Genomic DNA, 19,102 nt, shown 5'->3' on the forward strand with positions numbered 1-19,102 from the left:
TCAGGCCATAAGAAGATCTGAAAAAGATCAACTGACCCAGTATTGGGGAGGAGAAAAGCATAGAGGGGTCTAGGCTGGCAGGAAAGAGAGCAGATTCTCTAGATAGAGGCAGGGGCAAAGTGCAGAGGATGGCACAGAGAAGATTAAGGCCTCAACTCCCGCTCCTAGAGCCAACCCACTCTTGCCCCATCTCTGTAATCTTAGCTTTGGGCAAAGGCACAGCAATACTCAGGCTTCTCATTGTTTCTAAATATAATGGAATATTAATTTTCTGTAAGAAATGATGATTGTGAGGAATTCAGAAAAGCATGGAAAGACTTCCAGCTGGTAAAGAGGGAAATAAACAGAACCAGAAACAACTAAAACCAAGAAAAACAGCAAAACAAGAAAGAAAGGGGGAAAAAATCACCCTAAATAGTTTGTAGTCACAGTGATCAAGCTGGACCAGCTTGATCCCAAAAAAGAAATGAGAAAATGCATCCACCTTCCTTGCAGAAATTGGGGACAATTGAGAAAGTAGGTTTGGAATATTGCATATATCACCAAATTGCACTGATGTTCTTGATCAGTTTTGTTGAACGGCCTTTTTTTTTCCCTTTCATTATTCTTTGGTACAAACAATGTCAAAGTGTAGGAAAAAAGATTCGGAAATGAAATTGATATAAAAAGAAAAGGTATCCAGAACGATTTTTAAATTCTTGTGAACAAAAAAAGAGATGCTAGAAGAAGATAGAATTAGATGGGTTTGAACTATATGGATGATTAGAGCCAATTAAATAATCATCAATTGTTAAAAGAGATTCTAGTGTCCTAGGGATTTTATTAACATTTTTTATCAGTGATTTGAATAAAAGAATAGATAGCATGCTAGATATCAGGATCTAAATATATCTTAATAGACTAGAACATTGAGCCAGAGCTAGAGAGATAAATGTAATATAGATAAACATAAAGTTGTGATTTGGGTTCAAAAAATCAACTTCACAAGTACAAAGGTGGGTGCATGGTACAGCTAGCCAGCAAATCCTAAGGGGGAAAAAAAGATGGTAATTCTTTTAAAAAGCTCTTGGGGTTTTTTCATTATCAATTTCGTAATTGATCATAAAAAATTGATCAAAAATTCATTTATTATTAGGCTACATTCTCAAATTAGACACATCTGGAGTATCATGAACAGTTCTAAATTCCACCTATTGAGGAAGAATATTGAAAAACTGGAGGGCATCCAGACACTTAGGTGGTTAAAGACTTGAAATCATGCCATGTGGGGATGGATTAGAGGAACTAAGAACATATATCTAGGGACCTGATAGTTCCCTGAGGAAGAGAGACTAGACTTCTTCCAGGCCTCAGGGCAGAACTAGAAGCAATAAGCATATTTTGACTTTGTGTTCAAAAGGATTTCCTAACAATTAAAATTATTTGAACATGAAATTGATAGCCATGTGATGGAGTGGGTTCCCCCCTGCTGGTGGTTTTGAAGCAAAGATCTTTGGTCACTTGACAGGCATGTGGTGGAATAGACTCTTCCTCAAGTGTTTCTGGGACTGGATGCCTTGGGAAGTCCCTGCCAACCCTGACAGTCTGGGATTGCACGGTGCTCTCAGTGTGAAGAATGTGGACCTTCCCAATCTCTCACTATTAGCAGCTAGCTCTGAGGTCCAGATTTTTAAGCCTAAATGTCTAGCTTTAAAATTCTGTGCTCCTTACATCATTTTTTAAAATAAGTTTTACTGATGCCTTTTGTTTTTACATTTCTGGAAACACGCCCTGAGAATTGCACCTAGCTTCATAATAAAATTTTTAAAAACCACACACAGGCAAAAATACCTATTAAATCACTATGTGTCTCATAGGGTTGGCAACATTCTACCTTAGGTAGCACCCCACCTCTCTTCTGAAAGACAAAAGACAGAGTTTACTTTCTCTATTCCAAAATCATTATTAGTGTTTTATCTGCTCAGAGAAATATTCCCATTTGTGATTTTTATTATCCTAGTCATTGTATGTATTACATTCTGGTTCTGTTTATTTCATTTTGCATCTGTTCACAAAATCTTTCATCTTATACCATACCCTTTGTAGTCACTTCCCACTGCACAGTTCCATTATGTGCATGTACCACAATTTGTTCATCTATTCCACAATCAGTAGACACCTACTTTGTTGCTACTCCTTTGCTACCATAAAAAGTGATACTATTACTATTTTGGTATGCGTATGTTGGACCTGGTTTTCTGTTTTAACCTCAGTGTATTTTATGCCCAGTAGGGGAATCCATGCATGGGCCACTTTTTTTTTTTTTTTTTGCATAGTTTCAAATTGAAATAAAAAAGGATTGGACCATATTACACTATTAGTAGTATGCCTGCCTTTCTAAACTTAATGTTTGAGGTTTGTTGTCAGTTTTACTATACTGCTGGGGATACAATGAAATCTCAGAATGTTAATTTGCATTTCTCTTATTAGTGATTTAGAATCTATTTTCCCACAGTGATTTTTAGTTTGCAGTGCTTCTTTTGAAAACTTTTCATATCTTTTGACCTATTAGCCATTGGAAATGACTTTTGACCATGCATATCTGTCTTAATTCCCTGAATTATCTTGGATGTCAGACTTTTACTAGTGACATTTGATGAAAAAGATATCTTACCCTTCTGTATGCATTGACTTTGTTCATGTAAAAATTTTTATTTTTTCTGCTTGTCTTTTATGATCAACTTTATTCCTTGTTTGGTTAAAAATTCTTCCCCCAGCAATGATTATGAATGGTTCATCCTTCTATGGTAATCTATTTTTTTTTTATCATATAGCTTATTAAAATAAAAAATTGACATCTTTTATTTTTTACATCATCAAAATTTCTCCCACTATCCCATTCCTTTAGCTGCTAGGTGGTGCATTAGATAGAGTGCTAGACCTGGAATAAGGAAGACCTGAGTTCAAATATATTGCCTTTGACACTCTGGGCAAATCACTTAACTTCTGCCTGCTTTAGTTTCTTCACCTGTAAAATGAAGTAATGATAGCACCTACTTAACAGGGCTGTTGTAAGGCTCAAATGAGAAAATATTTGTAAGTTGCTTATCACAGGGCCTGGCACATAGTAGCTGCTTAATAAATGCATGTCTCCTTCCTTTTCCTCTTCTTCAGAAAGCCATCCTTCATGATAAGTTATATTTTTAAAAGAAAAAGTAAAAAAATATTGGGCAAAAAACAATACATCAAAACAGCCTAAGAATATATGTAGTATAACACACTCATGAACATCCCTCCTCTCCAAACAAATGGGATGGGGGTGTCTTCTCATATCACTTTAGCATCATTCTTATTCTTTGCAATTTTTCAGTACTTATTTTTGATATATTTATAGTTCTTTCCATTAAATTGTTCTCATTGTATAAATTGTTTTCTTGGTTCTTCCTTATTTCATTATACTAATGTATGTAAATCTTTCCATGCTTTTGTGTTCATCATATTAATTGTCTCTTACAGCCCAGTAATATTCCATTATATTCACATGTGACATTTTACTTAATCATTCCCCAGTGGATGAGTATGTATTTTATTTTCAATTCTTTGCATAAAAAAGTGGTTCTGTGAATATTTTGGTGTATATAGGGACTTTTTTCTTACCATGACCTATGCCTAGTAATTGAATCTTTAGGTTAAAGAGTATGGGTTTTTAAGTTGCTTTAATTGCATAATCTTTTCAAAATGGTTATGTTGATTCACAGCTCCACCAGCAGTGCACAGATGTTGCTATCTTCCCATTACCATTCCATTGACTATTCCCAACTTTTATCATCTTTGACAGTTTGTAGGTATGAGATGAAACTTTGGGTTATTATATATGCACCAAGTAGTATATCATCCAAATTCTTAGAAGAGAAATTAAATAAGTTCTAGGAAGAAATAGATAGCAAAACTATACTAATTGGGGGAATCTCCGACTCCCTCTCTCAGAACTTGATAAATCTAACCACAAAATAAATAAGAAAGAAGTTAAGGAGATGAATTAAATTTTAGTAAAGTTAGGTAAAGTAGACCTCTGGAGGAAATTATGTAGGGAAAGAAAGGAATAACCTTTTTTCTCAGTGGCATATAGCACCTACACAAAAAATTGACCATATATTAGTATATAAAAACCCCACAATCAAATGCAGAAAGGCAGAAATATTGAATGCATCCTTTTCAGATCATGATGCATTTAAAAATTACATATAATAAAGAGCCATGGAAAAATGGACCAAAAATTAATTGGGAACCTAAATAATCTCTTTAGAGTGGGTGTGTCAGATAACAAATTATAGAAATAATTTTGTCCAAGAGAATAATAATATGAGTCAATATGCTAGAATTTATGGGATGTAGTTAAAGCAGTTCTTAAAGGAAATTGTATATCTCTAGATACTTACATGAATAAAATCAAGAAGAAATCAGCGAATAAGCATACAACTAAAGCTAGGAAAAGAACAAATTTAAAAACTCCCAATTAAATACCAAGTTAGAAATACTGAAAATCAAAGGAGAGATTAATAAAATTGAAGGTAAGAAAACTATCATACTAATAAATAAAACAGTGTTAGCTTTATGAAAAAAACCAACAAAATAGATAATAAATCTTTTGTTAATTTGATTAGAAAAAGAAAACCAAATTTCCAGTATAAAAAATGAAAAGGGTGAACTTACCACCATTGAAGAGGAAATTAATAGCATTAATTTGGAGCTATTTTGCCCATCTGTATGCCAATAAATCTAGCAATCAAATTGAAATAGATGAATATTTACAAAAAAGAAACGTCAATGTTATTTTAAGTTCTTTGTCTCTTATTATTAGTGATTTGAAGTGTTCTTTGATGTGTTAATAGTTTGTAATTTTTTTTGGAGGACTTTTTATATCCTTTGACTTCTTATTTATTGTGAAATGGTTTTTGTGGTATGTGTGTGAATGTGTCTAAAACATAAATATAATTTATAATACATTTATTGTCTATGTATTTTAGATATCAAGCCTTTATCTGAGAAATCTGATGCAAAGATTTTTTTTTTCTTAATTGATGCTTCCCTTGTCCTAAGTGCATTAATTTTATTTGGACAGAAGCTTGTTGAGTATCCCAGAATCACCTCAAATTGAGCATGTCAGAAACATTACCTGGTACCCCATGCCTGGAAAGCTGAGCTTTTAAGGAAACAAGAGGTTCTAATGAAATACAGTGGAAAAGCATTATTTTAAAGAACTAAGTGTATACCAAGCAAGGGAGGAGTGATCGTGTGTGTGTGTGTACACATACTATAACTTATTCAGCCATTTCCCAACTGATGGGCTTGCACTCAATTTCCAGTGCCTTGCCATTAGGAAAAGGGCTGCTACAAAGATTTTTGTACATGTTCCCTTTTTATTATGTCTTTGGTATACAGACCCAGTAGTGAAACTGCTAAATCAAAGGGTCTGCACAATTTTATTATTACATCATTTCACAATTCCACCAACAATATAGTAGTGTTCCAGTTTTCCCACATCCCCTCCAACATTAATCATTATCTTTTCCTGTCATCTTAGCCAATCTGAGAGGTATGAAATGGTACCTCAGAATTGTCTTAATTTGCATTTCTCTAATCAATAGTGATTTAAAACATTTTTTTCACATGCCCATAAATGGCTTGAATTCTTCATCTAAAAATTGTCTGTCCATATCTTTTGACCATTTATCAATCAAGGAATGTGGCTTATCAGTCCATTTTTTTTTTTCAGCAGCTTTCTGCTTCCCTTCTAATCTTGGCTGCATTGGCTTTATTTGTACAAAAAACTTAATGTAATCAAAATTAGAACAATGCTTTCAAGGTAGAAATAAGAACATTTGGTCACTGAGTAGAGGTGTGGGATCAAACAGAATGGGGAGTCAAAGAAAATGGCAAAGTTGGGAAGCTTGGGACCCTTGAGAGATGATGGCAACTCAACCGAAAAGGGAAGATTCCAAAAAGGGGGAATTTAGGAAAGAATTCTGCTCCAGATATGTTGAGTGTCCATTTGAAATGTCCAAAGGGCAGGGGCTGATATCTAATGGGACTCAAGGGCTGGGAGTCATTTGCATGGAAACGGTCCTTAGAGCCATGAAAGTTGGTAAGGTCACCAAATAAGAGTGGAGAGAGAGAGCAGACCCAGGACAGGGGATTCCCTTCAGCTAGGGAAGGTGGGTGAAGAGCTCTAGAGAGAAAAGTGGAACCAGAACTGATGCCCTCCAAGAATTAAGCTAGAGAGGGCCCAGTGACATCATTGGGTAAAGTATGATTACACCTGTCATATAGTAACAGAAACCAGTGAGTAAGTGTCCGAGGTTCCACGATCAGCCAGATCAACTGAGGTCTCCTGACTTCAGTTTCTGAATCTTTTTTATAAAGTTTATATCTCGGCAGAATACTGGAAATTAACCTGTAGAACCAGACAGTCATCTAGAGGAAGGGTTCGGTTTTTCGGGGTGACCCAATACAAGCATTTTTAACTTCTCTGGGTTTCAGTTTCCTATTTTGTAAAATGAAATGAAGAAAATCTTCAAACCTCCTTCCTCTAAAGACTCCCTTTCTTTGCATCCTCAGTGCTTAGGACAGTGTTTGACACATGGTAAACCCTTAATCAATTCTTGTGGGTTTACCAGTTATGGAGGCTTCTAAGTTTATGACTCTAAATCAAACCTAATAGTTGGAAAAGCTAATCTGAATTGGTAGAAATTAGTGGTATTAGAAATTTTGTGGACCATTTAGAGTCTCAAAATAATGTCTTTTCCCTTCCTTTTTAAAAAAACATGCTTTGTATTGGTCAACCTGCCATCTGGGGGAAGGGAAAAGTTGGAACAAAAGGTTTGGCAATTGTCAATGCTGTAAAATTACCCATGCATATAACTTGGAAATAAAAACTATAATAATAAAAAAAAATGCTTGAGTTCATATTCCTTTTGAGGCAGTGGTGCAGAAGCTTTTAATAAAACAGAGTTCAATGGTGACAACCATTTTCTCTGTCTTCATAATATGGATAAACTAGATTGCTAAAATTATTATTTTTGCCTTAAGCTCCTGGCCTACCCAGGTTCTTATAAAACACACACACACACACACACACACACACACACACACACACACACCCCACTTTTTCGATAAGACTAAGATCTGGAAATGGTTGATGTTTAAGAAAAAAGAACTTTTCTCTTATTTCAAATAACTTATTCAAGGAGCCAGTTAACAGTCACTATTTTGCATGTCATTTTACTTGCATGGGCTTTCTTCCTAAATGGATCACTTTGAAAATATGCTTCAAAAAGTGCTTTACTCCAACTACTGTCATTGAAGAGAATTTGGTCAGATCCACAGTTAGCTCTCAGATTTACAAAAACGAAGAACTTTAGAATGTGGTTGGAAGTTTTGGGTGCAGTAAATCATGTGCTTTTCATGCACCCTATCTCACAGATGCAGTTGGACATGAGATAATCAGATTTTCACTCCCCACAAACAACAGTAATGGAAGACCAGTGGAGAGCCAGAAATGTTGTTCTTCAAGGATTCGTCAGGGGCCAAGACTTGCTTTGCTGCCTGTCTGATTTAAGTGGTTGTGGTCAGTCTGAGGAACCTGTGATATGATAAGATAGCATTCATAAGATCATGTGGTTTACAGGCACCCAATCTTAATGCAGCAGCCTCTGAACACTCCAGGATGAAGGGGAAGGAGAGCAACAAGTCTTGCATGTTCAGAAGCTTATCTTGTGGTTCAGGGACTTCAAGTATATTTTCTTTCTGAATATTTTGTCTGTCAAGATTTAGATTCTTATTGCACACATTGAACTTATAAAATTTGTGCCTTTTAACTGTGAAAAAATACTACATTTTTGTCTCCAATTACTCTTTCACACAATGAATAATTTTTAAGTGTTTACTATGTGCAAAGAAAGTCCTGTGCTGAGAGTTTAGGATTACAAATAGAGAAGTAAGATGATCTTTGTTCTGGAAGAGTTACCACAATGTAATGGGGGACCCAGAACTTTGGGGGACAGCAACAAAGCAAATGATCATGTCTTTTTTTTAGTATTTTTCCATTGCTAAAATCGTACCAGAAATAATATAAATAAATAATTATTAAAGCTTTTAGCCCAAATTTCTTCTGATCATAAAAATAATCATTTCTGATGGCTCATAATTTTATCTGTATTCAAAATTTGATACCAATAGATAGTCATGCTGGGATTGTTGGAGATAAGTCAGATACCAGTGAACAATTTGAATATTTAAAATTAATGAGAATCCTATTTGGAAAACATTGAGTTTTACTTAAAATAAAGAGAACATTAGAACTTCCCTTATTTTCTATCTGGCCACATATATATCATTTTGGGTTTTTGTTTTTAAAAATTGTCTAAGATTTTAGAATATCTTTTTTTTTTAAATAACATTACCTATAGGAAATATAGGTAATATAATATTACCTATTACCTTTTTTTAAAAAACACTTTCAAAAACAGGATAATTCTCATATAGCCAAATAGATAAGAACAATCTTTCATGAATGCTGAAGGGTGGACCTATTCACCTATTCTAGGTGAAAAAGGTAATACGCCTGCCTAGGAAATATGTGAAAAAGATTCATTTTCCCTCAGGAGCCTGAGAGTGAAGCCATCCCTAGGCTAGTGGTGCAGTACCTCTCAGACTCACTAGAGCCACGATCACTACAGCCCAGAGAAGTTTGGTTTTTTGTGCATGGCTGGCTTCAGGAATGAGCCTCATATACCTCCAGTGGATGAACGTGAGACGCTGCCACGGATATGGTGCCAGAGCCACGCTGACGTGGGTGATGGTAACCTGTAGGTTTGTGCTGCCATCAGCTTCCAACCCCCTGCTCTGCCACTGTGGAGCCCGTGACCAGGAGTGGATCTCTGGGTTTCAGCTTCCTCATCTGCGAATGAGGGAAAGGGACCCGATGATCTTTGAAGAAACTCCCAGTGTGAGATTCTGGGATTCTGTGCGCTGAGTTTCATGTTTTGCTGCGTATTTTCACACTGTCATTTGATCATCAGAGCACGTATCATCAATAAATGCAAATATCATGTGCATGCAGCCCTGTTCCAGGAAGCAAAGAGAAGGATGAGATGTTTCACTCACACTCCAGCCCTTCCCCTTCTCGGGAAAAGGAATGGACTAGCCTGAAAAGGCACTTTTTTTTTTTTTTAAACATTTTACATGTACCTTCATTTTTTACATACTTCCATATGAGTCAGGTTGGGAGAGGAAAATCAGAACAAAAGGGAGATGCTATGAGAAAAAAGAACAAAAGGGTGAAAGTAGTGTCCGTGGGCCTCCGGATGCGGGTGGTGTTTTCCACCCAAAGTTCATTGGGATTCGCTTGGATTGTTGAGGAGAACCAAGCCCTTGGTAGTGGATCATTGCAGCCTTGCTGTGCTGTGTACAGTGTTTTCCTGGTTCTCCACTCTTCACTCAGCCTCAGTTTCATGCAAATCTTTCCTAAATCAGCTTGCTCATCATTTTGTATGAAACAATAACATTCCATTACTTTCAGATACTGTTATTTTTTCAGCTTTTTCCCCAATTAATGGGCATCTGCTCATTTGGAAAAGCACTTATTAAGTGAGCCTTCAGTAAAAACAGCATGCTAGGAGCCAAGATGGCTCACATGAGAGCTCAGCTACAGGGCTGTTGGAAAGGCCTCTTACATCTCCCAATACTCCTGTGATCGTAGAATACAGGCAGCACAAATGGTCCGACTCCTGGGAAAGGAGGAATCTGGCCCCAAATCCCAGGTCTGGCTCACCTCCAGCTGTTGTGGGTCAAGAACAGAGGGGGTCCAGGCCCGGTGGAAATTAGCCAAAAGGAGCCCTCCATGGTGAGGGAGGGCAGGGCTCTCCCAAGTTCGTTCCTCCTGGCCACTGGGTCACTCTGAGGGACAAATAACAAGGACCCCCACAAACTGGCACTGGGGTGGTTTGAGAGAGTACAGGGAAAGTCATGTCATTGGAGGGAGGTAAAGGAGTGGATTTGTGGAAACAAAGCAGATGGGGAATGGGGTGATATCACCAAATCGGTACCATTGAGATGAGCGTGGTAAGTGAACCCTTGGTATGCTAGTCAGTACTCTGGGGTCACTTACAATGTTTGCACCTGAAAAAGTTCCAGAGTTAATGGCCAGAGGATAATCCTAATCTCTTTAAAGTGTAGTTTATAATGTGCTGGAACTGGAGGTCACAAGACCTGAGTTCAAAGCCTCCTCAGAGGTTTTCTTGACTGTAAACAAGTCATTTAACCATGGTTTCCCTTTTCGTAAAATAGGGATAATAATATCTACTTCACAGCATTTTGCAAATTGTAGCACCCTCTATATAAGTATTAGCTATGATAAAGTGACACAAACACAGTTTACTTTTTGAATGTGATTGATTTTACCATAATCCACTTGCAAATAAAGGCGGTCATTATGATGTTCAACATTTTATTCATTTAAAAAATATATAAATATTATTTTAAAGTTCCTACAAGCTGTTGTGCTGATACTTAGTAGACGGCTTGTCAGTGTTCATTCCTAGCAGGCAAAGGTTTTGCACTGGGTAATGAATGCCATTGAATTTTTCCAAAATTTTTTTTAACTAAAACAAAGTCAAATCAAATGAAATCTTTGAAGCCTTTGATGTCATTTTTAAAAGTTCTGAGTGAAAGAAATGTGAAGTGATTTATTTCCTGTAATTGGTCATAAATTTACATAGAACCACTCTGTGCCTTCTGAAAAATGAAGGTTTCAGTTGCTTTTATGTGTTAACTAGCAGGAAGAGGATCCATGATCACAATATTTGGTTTTTCCATATGATTTTAATTATATGCTTCAGGAGGGGAGGGAAGTTTCAAAATCCCCTTTTGCTAGTTCCCTCCCTTTATTATTTTAAAGATGCTAAGTAGCTTCACACCCCAATTCTTTGGGTGCTTTGGGGCTTGATGGACTTTGAGCCTTTTCTACTACTGAAAATGTTGATTTTTTTTTTAAAAATGAACCTGTACATGTATTTTATTTATAACTTGTAAATTCTTTATGAAGAAGGTCGATTTGTATTTCTCAAATATGTTTTATCAGGCTTTCTGGTGACCAGGTTGAAATGTGAAAACATTTCTTGGTGCAGACATTTTCAAATTTTTTACTTCAATCATACTTTTGCCACGATTTTAATTAGACTACACAGCTATAGCTTTTGTCTGTATAAGGAGTGTAATGTTCAAAAAGTCATGACCTCCCATTGATCGCTTTTATTGGTTTCCTGTTCTGATTCACTGGAAACCTTTTGGTCTGAATGCTTACTGCTGGTTTTAATCTGTCACGTTTACAATACAGTTTTTGGAGAAGCTGATAATAGAGGATAAATTTAGCATTTCATTTCCTACTCATTTCAATTTTTGAGAACTGAAATGTCTAAAATTGGGGAGGGGGGAGTTTTTTTTCTTAAGAACCCAACATCAATTACTGACCAAAATATGGGGTTTTTGGAGAGATACCCATGAAGTCTTCAAAATTTAGAATTCTATTGCAGTTTTAAACAATAAAATAAACCATCAAATAGAAAATGTATTTCCTGTTTTGAATATTGTCCAGGAATTTATAGGAGCATTAGAAGTATATCTCTTGAATTTAAAAGCTACAACATGGTGTTTTGCAGGGATTGAGAATATGTAAAACCCAAATGTACTGATGTGTGCATTATAATCTCATATGAGTCAACCTTGGAAATTTACTGCAACTGTTCACTTAGTATCACATGACGCATTTCTATGGTTTGAGCCCTGTCTGGTGGTGATCAAAGTTCATTTGGTTAGGGGTTTTTTTCTCTATGAGGATGACTTTTTTTCCACTTTGTTGTGGATTGATTGTCTTTCAAAATACCCAATTTAGTCCTTCCTCTCATTCTTTTGAATCTAAAGAATTGTTGTTCTTCATCACAATTCTGCTAAGAGGATTGATTACACATAACTATGGTTTCACTGGTTCTGCTTCATCTTTATAATTAAGTTTTAAATCATCCCTGATCTCTTGAAATTCATAATTGCCATTACACAGTAATGTACTAGAGGGAAGTAGACAGCTCACTATACTGAAACCATTGGGTGGCCTCTGATTGAGAGGGGAAAAGCTCTTTCTCCCAGAAAGAAAAATCTCTCAGCACAGATTTGGGACTATGAATTTTGAGCAGGAACTTGTATTGAGCAGCCACAAATAAAAATAAAATTTCCATGTTACAGTGAGGTGATCCTCTAAAGCAAGTCCCATCTTTTCTTGTATCTTAAATCAGAACTGCATTGTTCAAATAAGAAACTATACTAAAGAATGTTCAGAAATATACAAGCTTCTTATGATCTGTGATAACATTTGAGTTACACCTGCATAAATGGCAAGTGTTTCTTTATCTTACCAGCCAAGTCAGCAAACATTGACTTGACTTATTGAGGAACATTATCTTTGGTTGTAGTTTCCAAATGGTGATGACCTTCAGATCCTCTTTAGACAAAATTGAAAGAGTCAGGTTTAAAATAACTTTGCTTCAAAACAGTTAGCACCTGATGTCCAGTTCAGTTTCTAATTAGTCATTTTTATAGTCTGAATTGTTTTATGTAGTGTTTACTGTCAAAAGTTACACCCATCCAGACTATGAGGAAGGTAGCTTCCTGGTTCTTATTATTTAGTGCTTTATTATTTTCAGCTCTGTACTTATATTTTCATTAACAGTTTTCCTTTCTAAATTATGTGTTTTTGTGCTAGCTTCTGAAGTAGTTCGTGTTGCTTGAAACCAGTCAGGAACTTCTCAGTTCTAACCTCCATGAGATTTGAGTTGGTACAAAATTGATGAGAAAATTGCTGCCAGAGTGACTTTCCTGTCCAAACAAAATCTCTCAATAGTTTGACTTTCTTACTCTGTCTTTCTCTCATGCTTAACTTGATGAGGCAGTCTGCATCAGGTAAGAAATGGTATATTATTTAGTCCTATATTAACAGTATGCTTTCTGGGTACATATTGATGTACTCTGCATTAAACTGCATGCTTCTCATTTCAGAATTTGTAAAGTGATAAGTAAATTGATGAAATCAGCACTTCAATGTTTTTCTTTTCAAGCATTGCCTCACCTTTTGCCAAGAATAAATAACTATACAAATACAAATAATGTTAGTTCACTAAGTGATGATTTCAGATGCCAAATTTATAATATTTATGCAGAAGGTATAATTTGTGTTTTGTGCCAATTATTTGCTTAATAATAAATTGATTTTAAAATTAGCTCTTAATAAACACATGGAAATTGAAAATAATTTGCTATCGTGCTTTCTAATCTATTGACTACAAAGAGAATTTTGTTTGTTTTATTGGAGTTAGATCTGGAAGTGACCTGTGTGGTTTTTAGTTGAGAGCACTCCCCACCACTCTTGTAGAGCTCAGCCGCACAGCTTGTCAGAGCCAGAGCATTATAGTAGCGTGAAAAATCAGTATCTTGGGCAAAAAACGCAATTTCTTTTGCTTAAAATAACTTGTTGCCATTTTGGTTGAATTATCTTACTTAAATGAAAACTGCTTCAATTTTGAAGCAATTGTACTCCTTGTTTATTTCAGGATCTTTTATTGTTGACCACTTTTAGGGAATATTAACATTCCCATATATATATGAAGGCAACTGTCTTGACTTCTTTTCTTTAACCAGAAGTGGCCAGTTATTTGGAAACCATGTAGCTGTCGCTTGTGGTATTAAAATGAGGAGATTTAATGACTTGGTATAATTACAATCCTCTAGAAGCATGCCTGTTCCACCTTCACATAAATGTTTCTTGCTACTGTTTTCAATTGTAATAAATCTCATTTAACCAGTTAATATTTACTTGCAGGATGTTTTGTTTTATTACCAATTCTAGTGGCCAAGGAAAGTGGTTTATTTAGTCTTGCAGGCTTGCTCCGGCGCTCGTCCCCAGAGAAAGTGCCTGGCTGGGTCCAGATGTCACCGTCTTTATTTAAGAGTCAGTAATGGACTCAGTTTCAGCAGTGACACTGTATTCTATCTGGAAGTCTCATGGTACAGATGATCACGACAGTGTACAGAAGCAAAGATGCCGGCTTTTAGAGAAAACTATTTCTTGTCACGTCCACCCCTTGCAACAGCATTTGTAGCAAAAGAAGCACAACTTTGGTTCTGAGAGAGCCAAGAAGTGTTCCCTGGCTCCCAGAAAGGCCGGACTCCGTGTTGTCTCCCGCCATTGTTAGAAAAGCAGCCCAGGGCCTCCCACCAGAAAGCCTTGTCTGCTGCAGAGGGGCCTGGCAGGAGCTCTGTGTGCCCCCCGTGGCACCCTTCCCGCCACCAACCAGGGGCACGTAAAATGACTCTGTGGGGCTTTGTCTTTCAACAGTTTTTTAGCCCAGACCTGTGACCTCATCACTGTTTCAGAAATGTGGGATATCCTCTCAGTGAGGGAGATCAGCAGCGCTGGCCTGGTTATAGTCTGGCCGAGGGGTCTGGGGCCCTGAGCTGTGAGGGGCTCAGGATCGGAGGGGTCTGGGGCCCTGAAAGGCTGTGAGGGAGTCAGGGTTGAAGGGGCCTGAGGCCCTGAGAGGTTACAAGAGGCTTAGGAGTCAGAAGGGCCTGGGGCCCAAAGAGGCTGTGAGGGGCTCAGGGCCACCTGGTCAGCATCAGTCAGAGGCCAGGCAGGAAGCTCCATCTTAGCTAGCTCATGATGCTCCTGGTTTCCAAAAAATGCTTTTTCCCGTCCATTCAAAATATAAAAACAAATGGAGAGTTTTGCTTGAGTCAAGATCCATAATTAAAGAGAGTTGGGAAGAAAGACTCTTTTTGAGGAAAGGAAAAAAAGATGTGGAACTAAGAAAGAGCCTAAATGCGCGTGCTTACAATATCAGGATGCTCCAAGATGACCACAAACTAATGAGGAAGAAGAATGGCTCAGGCCATAAGTGGCACATTCATGCACAGAGCACTGGACTTGGAGTCTGGAAGACCTGAGTTCAAATCCAGCTTCAGTCACTTAATAACTGTGTGACCTAAACAAGTCATTGTGGCTTAAATGTCACTTAAATCCATTTGTCTCAGTTTCCTCATCTGTAAAAGTAGAGATGATACCTATTATTATCCCATCTATCAGGATTGTGAAAATTAAATGAATTCTTTTTTTCCTTCATAATATTTCAGTGACTCCAGATTATGCTTTCTTTTAAAAATTTTTTTAGCATCCTTTTTAAATTTTGAGTTCCAATTCTTTCCCTCCCATAATTTCTCATACCTGTTGAGAAGGTAAGTAAGAGAGGATATTCTTAAAACATTTAGCACACAGCCTGGTACCTAGCAGACAGTATAGAAATTCTAGCTAGTATTATCATTAGTCTTTGTTCAAAATCCTAAAGAGGTCTCTTTGTGGTTGCCTTTTAGTAATATATTTGTTTCAAATCTGACTTTAATTGGATCTATTTTCCAATTAGTTAGTACCTTAATGCCATATATACGGATGCCAACCTTGACTTTTTAGCATAGATACCCTTTTACATATTCTTCATTAGTCAGAATGGACTATAGCCTCCCTCTTTCTTCTCCTTCCATGATCAGTCTCCATGCATTTTCTTGAATTGTCCACTATACCACAAGTAAATCTTGTCACCTTCCTACATTCTTGACATGTCACAGTATCTTGGATTTTCTTGCTTTCCTTTGATGATTTTTTTTTTTTAATTTAATAGCCTTTTATTTACAGGATATATACATGGGTAACTTTACAGCATTAACAATTGCCAAACCTCTTGTTCCAATTTTTCACCTCTTACCCCCACCCCCACCCCCTCCCCTAAATGGCAGGATGACCAGTAGATGTTAAATATATTAAAATATAACTTAGATACACAATAAGTATATATGACCAAAACATTATTTTGCTGTACAAAAAAAATCAGACTTTGAATTATTGTACAATTAGCTTGTGAAGGAAATCAAAAATGCAGGTGTGCATAAATATAGGGATTGGGAATTCAATGTAATGGTTCTTAGTCAACCTTTGATGATTTTTTTACCTGTAGGAGTAATAAAAATCTCCACTAGAAAGTGCTGTAGCTGGAGGCTGGAAAATATAGCTCAACAGCAGTAGTGGAATCTTTGAATTGAAATTGAATCACCCCTGGGAAATTCTCAAGTGAAAAAATACAGAGAAAAAAGAGAACACCCAGAAAAAAAGCTTTTGTCTGTATAATCACCTTGTAAAGGAAACTGTGAAGGAGCCATCAGGCAGGAGGGGAGCTAACACGTTTTCAGCACTGGTAGGTGCTGCATAGAGCTCAAGAAAGTTCAGAACTGAGCTCTGACCCTTACTTAACAGAGAACATTTGTAACTAGAGGGAGCGGTTTAAGTGAGGTTGTTAAAATTGGAATCCAGTTACTAGGGGTTAGGAGAGTGAGAAAAGTAGAGTTAGCAGGTATAGACAGCTTTTTTCTTTTTCTGGAATCTAGGCTGAAAAGGGGAGGAGAGATATAGGGCAATAACTTAAAATGATGCAATCTAATGAGAATTTTTTCTGAGTGAAGAAGATGGGCATGTGTGAAGGTATAGATAGGAAAAACCTGTGTAGATCTGGAGAAATTAAATTTTATAAAGAGATGCAAGCAACCTGCTGATTGGTCTTAGAAGGGGAAAAGGACCACTTCTTCCTCAGAGTAAAGCAAAAGAGAATTGGAAACAATATAGAGTGAGAGAAGTCATGGCTTATGGGAAAGCTTGAGTCAAGATCCTTAATTAAAGAAGGTGGGAAGGAAGGCCCTTTTTGAGGAAAGGAAAAAAGATGTGGAACAGCCAATTTAGAGTACAGCCAGTCAAATAATTGTTTTGCCAAATGAAAGATCCAGTTGAGATTAGATAGCACAGATTTATTTGTAATGAACCCAATCTACACAGTTATGTGACTCTCTTCAGGTCCAAAATTATTCCATTTCCTATCTCAGTTGTATAATAAACTCCAAAACTCTCCATTTGTTCCCTAAAATTTATGGTGTCCAGTCAGAGAAAGTGTTCTGAGGGAAAATGGCCTCTCAAGTTCTGTTATTTTGGTTGTATTTCACAAATGGGATACTAACCCTTTTTTTTTTCTCTTATAAATCTGCATAGTAACAGTCCTTTATAGCATTTTTGTTATAAATGTTCTATTTCTGTAATTGTGTTTTTTTAGATGCTTGTGGTACCTAATGGTACTGCTTTTTTAAATCTGTGATTGAGCAGAAAAATTAAATTATTGGTACTACAGATTTCAAAATATCTCCAAATGGACTCTAGAATAAACCAGAATTTAGGTACATGTTCATGGAATCCACAGCTTATAAACTTAAAAATAAATGAATGATGGTACCCAAGTTCACTTATAAGTCATTTGGAACTCAGAACACATTTTTCAACAAAAATAATGTTCTAAATATTGATTAGTATAAATTCTAATCTATAATGTAGGTTAAAAAAAGATTTTACATCAAACGAAATAAAAAATTTGAATTATAAAACAACTTGTTAATCTTGGAGAGATTGAGAAAAAGTAGGTGAGGAAGATGAGGTAGCTAATACTTCTTTGTGGCTGCTGGAAAAAACCAAGTATCTTAAAGCTTTGTAAAGGCTGATGGTCCTTATATTAAAATTTACTTCATTTTCCCTGATAAAATGTGTTATTAGCACTAGATTTATACTTGTGGTTGAATTGGGCTTTTTTTGTTCGCAAATTAAATTAAAAGAGCGAGATTTTTCTGAGGGAACTGAATAAAATAGAAGAGGGAAAGAGAAAAGGGTTAGAAGAAATGGTACCTAAAAAACATGGGGGAAGGAGGCGGGGTTGCACATGAGGAAGATTGGCTATACCAGAATTTAACTGAACTGTGAACAGAAAGAAATAGAAAATAGTGTGGACATTTCTTAGGAAGAAGAGAAGAAAAGATATGGAGATGGGTTGAATGGTTCTCTGTACATACCAAGACTTAAAGTTAGCCAGGTAGATATGCACAGAACCTGCACAGGTAGACTGTGTTCCTTTTTTGGTTCAGTTCTCTTTTTGGATGAAATAAGCCAAACTGCCATTACTCTAAGGCCACTAAATGTGTTTTCTTACACAGTAGTTTCGAATGTCCTGGCTTGGTGAAGGGCAGGAGTGATGGGGTTTAATAGCATCCATAAGTAATCTAGAAACCTATTCTAAGCTCCTCGTTGAGACTTCACTCATCTCCAAATCTTTAAGGGAGCTGCTAACTGGGAACAATTTTGAGTTTCTTTTTTTTTCTTGGGTTAACCATTCTTATGAAAGGTTATCTGGAGAAGAGAAATGCCCCAACATGAGAAGAAGGAAAGAGGTACATCAATAACAAAAGAAAACTTAAATACTTAAAAGCTTCATATCAATTGAGAATTGAACTTGTTAGGCTTTTACATTTTTAATTGTTTGGTTCCTAAAGTAAACTCTCTCAAAACTCCTGAGCTTGAAACTGTGATTTGGCCAGCTCTGACAGGTCAGGTAGATTGCATTTATGGATTCTTCCCTTTTAGAGAATTTCATTTGAAGACTCATATTAATAATCAAATTTGATTCTTGTCCAGTTTGGAACTTTAAAAAAAAATCATTGCTAAAACTTTGAAAGTCCTTGTCATTAACTTAACATTATGATGTCTTGAACTTAAAACATTCAAGAAGAATATTGGGTAGCTTCCCTCTTTGGGTATAGAGACATAAAGTAAAACCTGAAGCATACTTTATTTTTTCTTTGTAAATAGTATTTTGTTTTTCCCAATTACATATAGATGTAGTTTTCAGCATTTATTTTTATAAGATTTCAAGTTCCAAATTTTTCTCCTTCCTTCTTTTCCCTCTCCCCATGCCAAGACAGCAAGCAATCTGATAGAGGTTTTTACATGTGCAATCATGGAAATGAGTTTCCACATGAGTTGTGTTTTGAAAGAAGAAACAGAATGAAAGGGAAAAACCACACACAAAAAAAAAGTGAAAATAATATGCTTCAATCTGCAGTCAGACTCCGTAGTTTTTTCTCTGAAGGTAGCTTTTTCCAT

The 19,102-nt window shown here is 36.3% G+C and overlaps 1 protein-coding gene across 11 annotated transcripts in view; it reads left to right on the forward strand.

The window, feature by feature from the left end:
- Positions 1–19,102, forward strand: part of EVI5 (ecotropic viral integration site 5) — a 206,301-nt gene that overhangs the window by 183,850 nt on the left and 3,349 nt on the right. Inside the window, exon 20 of one of the 11 annotated variants that reach the window (XM_031969317.1) lies at positions 12,981–12,990. The exons of the other annotated variants lie outside the window; for them this stretch is intronic. Within the exon in view, the coding sequence (XP_031825177.1) occupies positions 12,981–12,990 (10 nt within the window). The remainder of the gene's footprint in view (positions 1–12,980; positions 12,991–19,102) is intronic. 11 annotated transcript variants of the gene reach the window in all.

Source organism: Sarcophilus harrisii, chromosome 4 (genome assembly GCF_902635505.1).
Source record: "Sarcophilus harrisii chromosome 4, mSarHar1.11, whole genome shotgun sequence".
Lineage (NCBI taxonomy): Eukaryota > Metazoa > Chordata > Mammalia > Dasyuromorphia > Dasyuridae > Sarcophilus > Sarcophilus harrisii.